Genomic DNA, 13,628 nt, shown 5'->3' on the forward strand with positions numbered 1-13,628 from the left:
AAAGGAAAAAGGGCAGAAACTGCTTTCCTCCTCTCCCTCCCTCCCTCCCTCCCTCCCTCCCTCCCTCCCTCCCTCCCACTGATACAGCAAAAGGTAGCTTTTTCTCTAGGTGGTAACCTTTTCTCTGCTTCTAAAAAGTAACCTTAAGCATTTCTCTGACCTTTTCTTATTTTTCCATGTTTTCTTTTGCATCTCTTTAGCAATTAATAAAATCCGTTATTGGTATTTACAGAGTCTTAATTTTGCTCAAGGGAATGTTCAAATCAAGTAGTTCTGTCAGCAGCAGTTTAAAGCAGATCCATATGTTACAGGCGGGGATTACAGGGGGAGCCCCTTATACTTAGCTGGGCTGTGGACTGACAGTCAGAAGAGCTCAGGCACAGCAGTCATCAGAAGGCTTGATCAGAAGGCTCACAACTTGGAGAGTTTATTCAAGATAGGTTAACAGACAGTTCTTCACAGCTCATAGTAGAAGTAGTTCGTTCCTAGAAGTTCCTATTACATCATCTCACATCCTAGTAGATCTAACTCTCACACAGTAATATCCACACCTTTTCTGCACTCTCACATTCAACATACCACCACACAATTGGTTAGTCAATTCACCTTGCATACACCACAGCCTCTCACTGGTCATAAGCCACCACACATACTCCAAGTAGCTCTGTTCTCTTTAAGGTAGAACTCCAAAACAGCTTTCCTTAAGGGATGCACTTACACTCACCCCCACAGGGGATAGTATTTTCAAGGGCAGAAGGAAGAAAAATGGAAGAGATTACAGGATCTAGCAGTTCAAATTCTTCCTCTAGTGCATCACTAGCTGGGAATTCACCAAAGATTACGTTCTCAGATTGAGCAGTTCATCAGGCCACCAGAGTAAAATACAGACAAAAATTTAACAGTCTTCATAAAAGTATGAGTGGATATTTATCAGGATTTCAAGCAAGGAATGCCCTTCTGCAATCAACCCTTTCATAGATTCGGCTGGCTACTATGTGGTCACTAGGTGACATTGATAGAGATGGGCAGCTGAAGGCCAACAAGTTTGTTCTGGCCATGCACCTCACTACCATGGCCAAAGCTGGGCAACCACTGCCATTGACTGTGCCCCCTCAAGCTGGTATCACCTACTTTCAGGAGTGGAAAATACACTGAAAATATAAAAGTAACTCTGCCCTCCTACCAGCATGTGCAGGAGGAGGAACCACTGAAAAAACAGCCAGTTACATTTGAGGACAAAAGGAAAGCCAACTATGGGAAAGGAAATATGGAGCTGGAAAAATGCCGACAGATCCTGCTGGAGAGAAGTCAGGACCACAGACAAGAAGATGTGCTGAAAGACATCATGACACCACCACATTTAACTGCAGAGTTGCACAGTACCCTTTTGAAAACCATAACCCACTGGAGCTCATCAAACCTTTCTGTGAGGATCTTGAGCAGTGGCTGAGTGAAGATGACAATCATGTTGCAGCAATCCACTGTAAAGCTGGAGAGAGAATGCCTGGATGTTTCTGTGGGATCTGTGGGGCAGGGTCAGGCCCTGCTGGGGGCAGAGCCAAGAGAGGTGGGCTCCGATTGTACCACCGTCCTCTACATCTTCATGTGCAACAGCTTGCGCATGGGGGGCATTAACCAGCGCCCCATCCTCACCATCCTCACCCTTGATGGGCCAAGGGGCAGGTCCTGGGCCACCACTGTCTCAAGATCCGGGCCTGTGCCTGTCCCGGGCAGGACCGATGCATCGAGGAGGAGAATCAGTGCAAGGGGGGACAGGGACAGAGACAGGGGGTGTCTTAGTTCAGCAGATGGGACCAGTTTATCACTGGGGGGGGGGGGTGGGGTGGGGTGTGATCAAAGCTATCTATTCTACCCCTCTATTCATTCCCAAGAACAGTGGACCATTTTCAGCAGCCCAGGGCACACCTGACCGCTCAGGGTGTGAGCTGGGTGTGAAAGACATCTGTGAGATAAGAGCTGTGATAACTCTCCTCTCCAGGGGTCATTAGCACCATCACATCCAGCCTGAGGGGGCATGTCTGCTAATGGGCCATCAATGGTTTCAGAATACCCCATGACTCACAGAGTTAATCACCCATTGTGTGACTCCCTGCCCTGGGGGAGGGACTGGGCGCTCCCTGAGGGTACATAAGCAGGGGGTAAGAAGACCTCAGGGACCACTCCTTGGATCCAGAGGAGCAGCAGAACCTTAACAGGAGGAGACCATCACTTTCAACCAGCTTGCAACCACCACTCTCGACCAGACTGGGACTGTCATCTGCACCAACAGGTTTCTCGCTTCCTTCTGTTTTGGACATGGGGGAAGCACGTGGGGTTTGCACCCCAGGGTGCTGGGTCATACTGGGTTTTGTGGGTTAAAACCAATTTCTCTTTGTGCCATTGTATTTATTCTCCCCATACCAGAGTGGTTCAGATGTGCTGCCCACACATAGTGACTAATCAGAAACAGAAAACTTTTGGGTGCATATGTGCCCAGGAGGGAGAACTCCAGTCCACAAATTTCTCTGGATGTCCTCCTTGAGCACTGCAAGCACTAGCTCCAATACACTCTCACTGACAACTTGACAAAAGCAATAATCCAAGTGGGGAATGTGATTCTTTCATCCACTGATTAGCTTCTTTAACATGTTGCCTGGCTGTGAGACCATGAAGAGCACAAAGGACTTTCTAACTTTATTTACTTGTAGTCATTTCTGTAGATGCTTTGAGGACATTATTTTGCCTTCTGTTTTAAATTAATCCCTCTTTTCAGTATAGTACAGAAGCACTTTCTTTCTTCTTTTTATTATTGCAAATTACACTTTTATAATTCAGCTTTAAAGGATAGTATAGCTGTTCCTGGCTTGATGGGCCCATGATGCCTCAGGCCACCTGTAGGTGAGTAGGGCTGAAGAGTGGATTTAACCACAGACACTATTTCTAAGGCTATCCACGACTGTGAAAAGTATGCTTGCTATTGTGAAAACCCCTCTGAAAGAGATGGTGACCCCTGAAGAGGGGATGGGATGATCCCACTGTGTGCCTGCAGGACATTTAACCTTGAAAGACAAAATAACTTGCATCTTCCAGCCCTTCTTACTCTCACATTGCTCTGATACCTGGTCCCATCTTGAGTTTGAACCGCAGCCACCATCAGCTGACTGCCAGCTACGAGCCCGTTTGCTCCCGGTCAAGTTCCAGGGTAATAGCCGGCAGGAGGCCAAAACCCCACCGAGGACCAAACACGAGGACCAAACACGGCCCCTGGGGCTCTCCGGCTTATTCCCCTTCCCCTTCGCAGTGGCCTCGCGTGATGTGCAGCAATTCCCTACAATGATTCCTAAGTTTCCTTCGTCCCCGCACCCCTTTTCATTTGAAGCTTCCTCCTTTCTCTTGCTGCCTATTGAAATGGAACAGTCAGGGGCCACTGGCGATACCCAGCCCAGCACTGACGGCTGGCTCGCACTCTCAGGTCCCTCTCTTTTGACTGTATGATCTCGGGCCTGAGGGAATGCATTTTTTGTCTCAGCATCTGTTGAAAAGTTTTCGTTCATTCCCCCCATTCCCCACTTCTCCCCGGTCGTAGCCCGCAGCCCGGGCTGACCCCACCCCCGGCTGCGCCTCTGCCAGTCAGCAGCCGAGAGAACGTGCCCCTCAGGGCTCGGCCCGGCGTGGACTGTGCGCTCCACGCCGCAGCAGCAGGGCCGGGCCGGGCCGGGCCGGAGGGTTCGGGCTCCTCCGGAGCCGGGGGGCGCACAAAGGCCGGGGGGCGGGCAGGGCCGGGCCCGCGCTGCCGGAGCGCTTTCCGCCGCCGTTTGTCTCCCGTCTCTTCCCGTTCGCAGGAGCAGCTGCTGCTGCGCAACCCCTTCCCCGCCCGCTCCAGCGCCGTCGCCTCCTCCTCGCTGCCCGGTGAGCTGAGCGGGGTCGGGGGTCGGGAGGCGCGGCCACCGCCCGTGGGGCTGAGCCGGGCGCCGGCTGGGCGGGCGGGGGCCGCGGGGTGAGCGCGGACGTGCAGACACCTGCCCGCAGAGCCTGTACCGGGCTGTGCGCAGCGCCTGGCCGAAGGGCGCCCAGAGCCCCGCGGCACCGCCCGACCTCCGCGGCACCGCCGGCCCCACCCCGCGGCACCGCCGGCCCCCGAGCGGGTGTTCGAGCAGCTGCGGCGCTGCCCTCCGGTGGTCTGGGCCAGGAGCTCGCCTTACACTGGGGCAAGGGCACAGTATTCCTGTTTGTTTCGTCCTGTATTTTGTGCAACAGCTCATGTTTGTACAAGACCATGGTACAGGCGGTACTGTTCTTGGCATCTCAAGGAAGAAAGAGGCTACGCGCCCATCCCGTGGGTCTCTAGACCGGCTGAGTCTGTTCCCTGTCAAAGCCACTTACACGCTTCACACCCCACCTATGCTGGGAAGACCTGCTGACTCCAGTCGCATGCAGTAGGCGGCTTTAGCAAGTTAAGCAACACGTTCAAGTACCATTCTTTCCCATGTTTTTATTAACAGCCTAACTTCATTAAGTCTTGCTACAAGAGTATCAGGTGCTGGCCACCCTCTGTCATGAACTACTGGACCATCTTGTGGAAGCTGATCACCGAACAACAGCTGAACTGGTAGAACTGTTCACAGTTGAGAAGTAGCTGGAGCAGAAGCAGATGGCACAGCTCTTCTTGCATCTTGCTGTTTTACTTCTTTGGCATCCTGGAGACAGTTCTTTTAAATATTCTTTTCTGTCTTCCCATCTAAGTGCTACTTCATTGAGAAATACTGCTTAAGTAGATTTTTTTAAGTGCTTCTTTAAGCAGAAGTACTTTGGAGACCAGAGACTAGAAGCAAATTTTTATGTGTACCTTAGTATCTTCCATGATTGTTTCTCTGTCCTGTGAAGTGTCAGCTCCTCCTTTTCTGGGAGCAGGAACTTCTGGTATGGTCTCTTGTTGTCTAGGACAATTCAACTAGCTTTTCTCTGTCATTCTCCTTCAAAGATGATGCTCATCTAGTATTTTTTCAAGACTCTTAGTAATTAATACTTAAGTTTCTGTGTCCTAATTTCTTGCTGCAACCTGATTATTATTGTAATTTTCAAGGCTGCAGTATTCTGAAGGGTTCACAGGTGATTGCTGAACAGAAAGAACCGCCTGTGCTGCTGTACTCCTTTTCTCATTTCCATGTGTTTGGGAATGAAGGGCAAGTTAGTTGAAATTCCAGGTCAAATCTCAACAGAAATTTAGGGGTTTGTTCTTAATTCTTCAGTTTGAACATTCAGAAAAAAAATTACTTTGTTTTTAGTCCATGATTTTTAGCAATCTTTTTAAGAAGAGATGACCAATGCTTATTACATTGTACAATTTGAATTTTACAGGAAATTTAGATATAAATAGGCATCCTTCATCCTTTTATACCCTTGAAAATTTATATAATCTGTCTGATCACCTTTCCTAATAAAGCTTCACTCAGTTCTGCATCCAGAACTTGTATTCAGACAGAATAGCTGACCCATTTGAAAGAGTTCACAAAACAGCAGTGACAGTTGGAGACCAAGAAAGCATGATCTGTGAGGAAAGACAGAAACTTTTATTTAGCTCAACGACAAGTTTGAAGGGGAGATTTATAAGAAGTATTTAAAGCTTTAAAATTTTCTTGCACAAAAGAAAAAGTAATTTTGTTCTCTGTACTCAGAGAAAATAATGGAAATTACAAGAAAATTCAGTTTAGGTGCTAGGGAAAAAGTTAAAATAATAAAAGATAAAGTAATGAGATAATATTGGAAGGTTGTAAAATCTTCATCAAAGGTCTCTAAGAGAAGGTTAGACAAATGAGTTTCAAAAAAGGAAACTGAGACTAACTTGGAAAGGAAGTCTAAGGACTCTGCTGTTGGTTTTACTGGGACTGAATCATAGGAAAGAGTTTGAAGGTCATTAAACAAAAGCCATGGAGGAGCACAGTCTTTTTAACACTCGCGTATGACTGCATTCTATTTTGGAGGCAAACATGAACTTGCACAAATCAACTGACCTGAAAGCAGTACAACCACACACATACCCCAGTGCCAAGCTGAAAAGCCTGCTCAGGATGACACTATGTTCGGAGTTCCAAATTGAAAAGTTTTATCTTTATGTTGGCACTTTTTGCTGAAAGGCAAATCAACCTGAAGAGATGCCCTTTAATAGTTATAGATGCAAACGAAGACAAATGAAACTTAGGAAAATATATCCAGAATACTGTAATTAAACTGGATTTCACTACAAAACCTCTTCAAAATCCTGTTTGTATGCTTTTATTTGACTTCCAATTGAACTTATGTGCAAATAAAAATACAAGTGAATGCTGATGTGATAAGTCAGAAACATCTCATTTGCTGTTTTCTAACATCTTACATGTAGAAATCTCTGCAATGTGTTAATGTGCATTTGTAGTGTTTCTTCTGTCCTTTGTAAGAACTGCAAAAGGCACATGCATGGAGACTTTTAATATACCTGCAGGAGTTTCCTTTTGAAATACTCGTAGGCCTGAAAAACACTGTAGCCTACTGTAACAGGGTTTTTAAAAAAGTATCCACTTGAGGTGGGTTTTTTTTTTCCATACAGTTCACTATTGGCATGTTTGGTTAACACAAAATGAAACTCGTGCTGTGTTATTACACTTACGCTCATTTCCCATATGCAAGTGTAGTTTTAAATAAAAGGTACATGCTGAACTAAGAAGGTTTCAAAGTGCATAAATAAATTACGGGGGGGGCGAAGGCTTTTATTTTGATCACTGCAATGACAGTCATTCTTAGACAGCGTTTGTTTGCATGACTTTAACCTGGTCTTTTATATATAGCAAGGACATTTATTCATCAGTCCTTTGTCTGAATGTTGAGAGGTCTATCATCAAGTGGTTTTTACTCTGCTCCAGTGAGCATCATCAGCCTCAAATGAAGCAACTGTTCAACACATAGGAAAACCTCTTTTTCTCTAAGAGGAACAGAATGCATATAGAGACTTAAATATACCATTTCAATACACAAATACAGCATATAAAGACATGCAAGGTGTGTATCATTAACTGTAGTACATTTCAAGAATGTATTTGTGTAGATGAGGGTGTAGCTGTACCCAAAAAGAATGTCTGAACTAGTCTTGTGCAAAAAGTCTTTTGGTCCTTCCTGGCTGAACTTAGATTTGAGGATCTCACTGAGCTATTGTAAAATTAAATTATTTCTAGAAGTGTCTTAAGAAGCTGTGAAGAATTAATTAGAACTGATGTAAGATGTTTGAGTGATAGAAAGAAATTTATAACTGATAATCATTCTTTTACTACCCTATGATGCCTAATGTTATCATACCAAAGTGATACAAAGAACTTGTAAAAATTTTTCAGTGTGAATTTACTTTTAAAAAAATCCTTAATATTATTAATGTTAATGTTAATTATTTTATATATTCCACTTTTGAAATGTATGTGGTACAGAAAGTAGCAGCCCTGACATAAGTAGGTTAGTAAAAGCTTGAGAGAGATTCTGCTTAAGTTAAGGCATTTGAATCATGACATTTCATAAGCAAGATGGGTTACTAGTAAAAATTCTTACCTTTTATGTAAGTGTCTCTTCCATGATCATCTGCTTGGCCATCTTATGTTAAAATACCTTAATGGACTATAAACAAAAATTCATTGTAATTTATTGCGATATTGCAAGAAAATATTTAATGTTTGCCTTAATTTCACTTTTTAAGCCTAGGATGAATCTGGTTGTTAAAAACTGCATGTACACTTGAACTAGGAGTCTATTGTATGCACACATTTCTGTTCATCTTTGTCAAACTGTGTTCCAGACTCTTTACATTTGTAGAAAAAGTAGAAAATCTGCTGAATGTAGACCTCAGATGTAAATGAAAGATAATGAATAACTTGTCTCTTTGTTTTATAGTCTTTGATTAATTCAGAAAACAAAACAGAAAAGGGAAATGTAGAAATGAGGAAAGTGCAAAAATCTGTATGGCTCAATAGGGCAAGCTGTTCTTCAGACAGCCTATAGTGAAGACCTGAAAGTTTCCTTCCTTAGTGAAAATTAAATAAAAATTAAATATTAAAATAGTTGCAAAATCAGATATTTGGACTGTGGAAGAACAGAGATTCTTTTGAGACTGATTTTTAGTTTTATACTCTGACTTCCCCATCAGTGAGCACGATGCAGTTTAGCATGGTGAATAGGCGTGACTCTAGTATAGGGCTTGAGCTGAGATGTAGATGAAAAACGATTTTCTTATTTTTTTAATGTAGCCAGAATAAGGGGATAAAAATAGAAGCAGGTAGAAAGAAGAATTGAAGGAACTTTGAAAAAAATCATAACAAAAAGCAAAAGCTTTGGAAACAGGTTAGAGAAGACCAGAGAGACATCAGAACACAGCCAGACACAAAGTAGAATCTGTTATGTCCTCTATGATACTTGTGGGCCCCTTCCAACTTGGCATATTCCGTGGTTCTGTGATTCTATGAATTCACGGCCGTGTTTCAGAAGAAGGTCAATCCAGGTCCGTGAAAAGCCCTGTTGCATCAGTGGTGTTGATCCTTCCACACAGAATAATTTAAACAAACAAGCCTCCAGGGGCATATTGTAAAGAGTCTTTGTCTTACATGGGTTTATGTTGGCATTCACTTTTGTTACGTGGTATTATATGTGTGTATGTTTACATAATGTTTAGGATAGCAGTGACTTGTTTGTATGGACATATTATGAGAAAATGAGGATTCCTTGTCTTTTGTCTGAATACTGGACAAGTTTTTTGCTTGTTTGTGTTTGTTTCATTTGGTTTTAGTTGTTTTTATTGTTGCTTGCTAGTTCTTTTATGCAACCTGGAAAGAAAACCAACTGTTTCACTTTACTATTTAAGATATCTATGTGGCATGCTATACAAGATCAGAGAAAGTTTGTAAATAAAATATTAGTCTCCTCTACAGTGATGACAATCTTAAAGATTTCAAAGTCACAAGAGAAAAGCAGTGGTGTCAGCAGGTCACCAAATGGTATGTTTTTCGGTCTTTACAGATTGACATACAGAGCCAAAATATCACAACCTGAAATAGTGAATAACCAAGAGGTTGATATTCTGCGTTGCTGGAAATGTAGAAAATATATAGCAAATTCTGTTTGCCTTGCTAAATGTAATGGAAAAGAACTATCTGAAGTATGTTTGTAAGTTCTTCTAGTGCCTCACATTTTAGTTGAAGAAGTATTAGACTAAGCCTCACTTTGTAATTAATATCCTTTGTCCTGTCTATGGACAATTCCATAGACAGTAGTGTAAGTAGTAATGCTAGTGAAGCCGAGGAGAAAGTTATCATCTTTGTGTTTTCCATGAAGGCTGATGTTCTGATGGTGTGCTGGTTTAAAGGTAAACCAGCAGGAGAAATGAACCCAGCTCAAGAGAGATTATAAGTCAGAGTTACAGTTTAGTAAAAAGTATTACAAAAAATGCAATGATACAAAGAGAAATTGATTTTAACCCACAAACCCCAGAAATATAACCCAGCACTGTGGGGCACAAGCACAATAGTGTTTATTAGCCCCTTTGCTGAGACCCACATAGTTTCCCCAAGTCCAAAGTAAAAGGAAGGGAAAAACCTGTTGGTGCAGATGGCAGTCGCAGTCTGGTGAAGAGTGGTGGTCATGGTCCTGTTGAGGTTCTGGTGCTCCTCTGGATCTGATGATGAGTGGTTCCCAAGGTCTTCAAACCCCAAGATTATATACCCTCAGGTCCAGATGGGAACACCCAGCACTTCCCCCAGGGCAGGGAGTTCCGCAATAGGTGATCTGACCCTGTGAGTCATGGGGTACTTTTGGAATCGTTGATGGCCCATTAGCAGACATGACCCCTCAGGCTGGGTGTGAAGGTGCTAACGACTTCCTGGAGGGGAGTTATCACAGCTCTTATCTCAGTCTTCTTTAACACCCAGCTTGCAGTCTGAGGGGTCAGGTGTGCCTTAGGCAGCTGCTGCAAATGGTCCATTGTTAACAGTTCTTTGGGAAATGCATAGAGGATGTAGAATACACAGATTTGGTCACACCTACACAGTGATTAACTGGTCCCACCTGCTGAACTAGGACACATGGACACTGGACTCCTAGCCTCTGTAGAGTATGTTGCATTACCATTTTTAATGTAAAAATGGAGTTTGCTTTTGAGAGTTTTAAAGCAGTATTTTTTTTGCTTTAATATAACTTAACAGAGACCCCTTTGTATCTAAGGTATGTTTTAAAGACTGGTGCTAATTTCCACTGCAGTAGTTAACTGTGTGTCCAGTATTCCTACATCAGAAACTTTTGCTCCTCTTGTTTAAAAAATGGGCCATAGACTGTGCACAAAAATACTTGAGAAGATTAGACTGCCCTGAGCAGGGAGATGCCCTACCAGGCTGAAATACCATTTAGTAATTTTTATATTTTTATTAAAATGCACAGAAAGATAATTATACAAAATAAAATTGACAGAGTATTTCCTACTCTTTTATAATGGAAGTTAGTAAAAATAAAGTGCTGGAATCTTTCCAAATATGCCAATAAGGCTGTGCTTACATCTGTGATCTTGAATCACAGTGAAAAACAATGTAGAAGGGAAGGTATTTATGTTTCTTATTAACACATTTGTAATATGACAACATTATTTTTGGTACTGTAGAGGGATATAACCAACAGCTGTAGGAACAAACATTTTTAAGATCATGATATAGATTAGTATTATTTATAAACCCCATTTGAATCATTCTGCTTACAGAGCTTGAGGTCCTGGAGTAATTTTCATGCTTTGTACTGGAGAGTGTTATTTGCGAATGGTTTTGAAGGGATTTTTAGGGGGTGATGTGGGAATTTAAACTCCTTTCATGAAAAATGAGTAGTGAAAAGAAGGAGATATCTTTGACCATGCCCCATGGTGAAGCTTTTAGAGGGGAGATTCACCATCACTGTGCACAAGACTGAAGTATCTCCTTCTCTGGCTATGTAGATAGAAGATAAAAGTGTATTTTAATGCTATCTCTGAAGAAGTTGGGAGGCAAAAATAGTCCTCTGATGAGAAGAGTGATGTTTTCAATATGTTGACTTTACCTGATTAATTTTAGACCTTCACTCAAAGATGGACCTGAAATATATGAGTAAAAAAGGGGAATTGTAGAACAAATTTTAACACCAATGTTGGAAGTTACAAATATAGTATAAACACTTTAAATTAGAGTTAGATCCAAATTGAAGTACAGATAATCTATACAGATAGGAGAAAAACAACAGCATAGACATGACAAATTGACCTATCTGTTTGCTGTCAATATTTGGAGAACTTCAAAATGCTTTTATCTTCTTTGTATAGTCCCACTTTCAGTTTTCAACAGAATGAAACTTAGATTTCATTGACTTTCATAACATAGGAGTCCACAATTTTCCATATTCATAAATTGTAACAACTGATTTTAGGCCTTTCTCACCGGTTTCCTTATGTTTTTAGTCACCTTTATAACTTTAGTTCAGTAATTGTTTTTCTTTTACTATCAGTTAGTGAAATGCTGCAGGGGTTTAGATTTTATTTTTGTCTTCAGTTGAACACATCATTGCAGTAAAAATTAAAGCTGCTAAGAACTATCTGGTTTCTCAGCTAAATTTTCTAAAAAGCATTAGAAAATTATTTGAAACTGTGTTGCATTTGTGCAGTACTGATCACAGTTTTCATATAAATTGTAAGTTACATTTCTTTACTGGATAATTGTGCCAGCTGATGGTGCTTCTGAAAATCAATGTATAAATATTCTTGGAAGGGGTGCCATTGCATGCTTTCTGTTCTTTTAAACAAAACAAAACCACCTCCAAACGCCTACATCTCCACCGTGGAGTCTGTACAATGTCCTTAGATTCAGAAACAGAGAATTATTGACAGCATCTACCTGATTTTTAGCTTAAAGAATCTGTAAACATATTTGAGCTTTATCGTTTGTTAATATTTACTGAATCTGTGAGGCTGCCTTCTGGGTATATTCAAAGAAAATGTTTTTGCATGAATGTTAAATATCAATGCAATAATTTTTTTAAAATCAGACATCACAACCTTCAGCTGCTGCTCAGGAGTCTTGCAACATATGGCATGTGAATTTAGAAGCCATTCCAGAGTGGGTGAAATGTGTCATTGAAAAGGTAGATTTTTTTTTCTTGAATTTTTTTCAGTCAAAATGTGAATTAAGTAAGGGGAACAAGTTTCAAGAGCATTTCTATGCCAAGGTCCATATGTGTTGTAGAGACCTTGTAACTGAGGGAATTCTTCTCTAACTTCTATCATTAACATTTACAGGTGCTTGTTTTCTCCTCTTAAATGTTTTTTGTTTTGTTTTTAATGTATGCAGAAATGCATACATTATTGTGCATACATTTAAGAGATAAATTCTATTTCCTACTCTTTTATAGATGAGTGTATTTGTCCAAAAACTGTCATGGGCGCCTCTTCATGCTTGTCAATGCTTAATATTATACTTAATATCTAGGGTTTGGGTTTTGCTTTGTCTTGCTCAATATATATTGTAGTGCTAATGTGTATCTTGACGGGGACAGCAAGAAGCATGTTTCCTCGTAAAACTGGACTGGGGGTTTGTTAAAAGATCAATTTTTGCATTGTCATATGTTGTCTTTTATACTTAATGTTCTGTTGTCATACAAAGAAAAAGTTGTGATGATGAGTCAGTGTCACTGCTTTTGAGTTTTAACCATTCATTTGAAATTACAGACCATCTCAACTTTCCTGTTGTACTCATTGTTTCACTTGAGTATTTTCTGTAAGTTGTTTTAAGTCTAGAAGGTAATGTTTTTGCTTAGATAGTAATAAGCAGAAACAGTGCTTTTCTTTTCCCCTACAGATTTTCTTTGATAAGTATTTATATTGATAAGTAAATGATAACTTCATTCTTTTCTGCTTAGACTTGTGTCTAGGTTTTACTATATTGCAAGTAACTTCTGTTCTAAGCAAATCCACACTGAAAATGGTGCACGAAGAAAAAGGAAATGTTACGACTTTACAATTAAGCATTCAAAATTTTTTTTAAAAGTTGTTTCAGCTTCTTTCATTGTATTAGTCTACATTTTATTCCTTTAAACATTCATTAAATTCTTTTTTCTTCTAAGAAGCATAACCGAATAGCGTATCTGTTTTAGAAACTTTAAATTGGAGATTTGTGTATGTGAAAATTTTGGGTTGTGAGGTATTTCCTCACTTTACAAAATTGACTAATCATGAATCCATAATCATCAGTACGCAGTTTTTTACAGTCCTTTACCTGTTATTTCAGTAAAAGAGGATTCAGTTTTGATAGTAACATTATTCTTCTCATCCTTAGCTGTAAAGGTATTCTTTTCACCTCTAGCTTCTTCATTTGAAAACTTAGAGGGTCAGATTGGAGTCCTGGGAAATACAAAACTTATAGACTGCCCAGAAAAGGATTGATGTATTTGCTCAAGGTTGCAGAGGAGCAGTGCTCCTCTGGTGCACTAGGCAGAGAATGCAATTCTCTATGAACACCTTCAACGTCTTTTGTTCATTTTGTCATTTAATATCCTGGGAACTCTTGCCTCATTCACTCTAGCTTCTCTAGGAAGATCCTATGATTTTATGGATCAAT

At 41.0% G+C, this 13,628-nt stretch overlaps 1 protein-coding gene across 1 annotated transcript in view; it reads left to right on the top strand.

Annotated features, from left to right (window-relative positions):
* The window catches only part of RNF180 (ring finger protein 180), a 107,838-nt gene that overhangs the window by 36,723 nt on the left and 57,487 nt on the right, over window positions 1-13,628 (top strand). Inside the window, 5 exon segments of the mRNA XM_071581531.1 lie at window positions 1,138-1,426; window positions 3,148-3,489; window positions 3,631-3,923; window positions 9,028-9,166; window positions 12,061-12,156. Of these exon segments, the coding sequence (XP_071437632.1) occupies window positions 1,138-1,426; window positions 3,148-3,489; window positions 3,631-3,923; window positions 9,028-9,166; window positions 12,061-12,156 (1,159 nt within the window).

Source organism: Pithys albifrons, chromosome Z (genome assembly GCF_047495875.1).
Source record: "Pithys albifrons albifrons isolate INPA30051 chromosome Z, PitAlb_v1, whole genome shotgun sequence".
NCBI classification, from domain to species: Eukaryota; Metazoa; Chordata; class Aves; order Passeriformes; family Thamnophilidae; genus Pithys; species Pithys albifrons.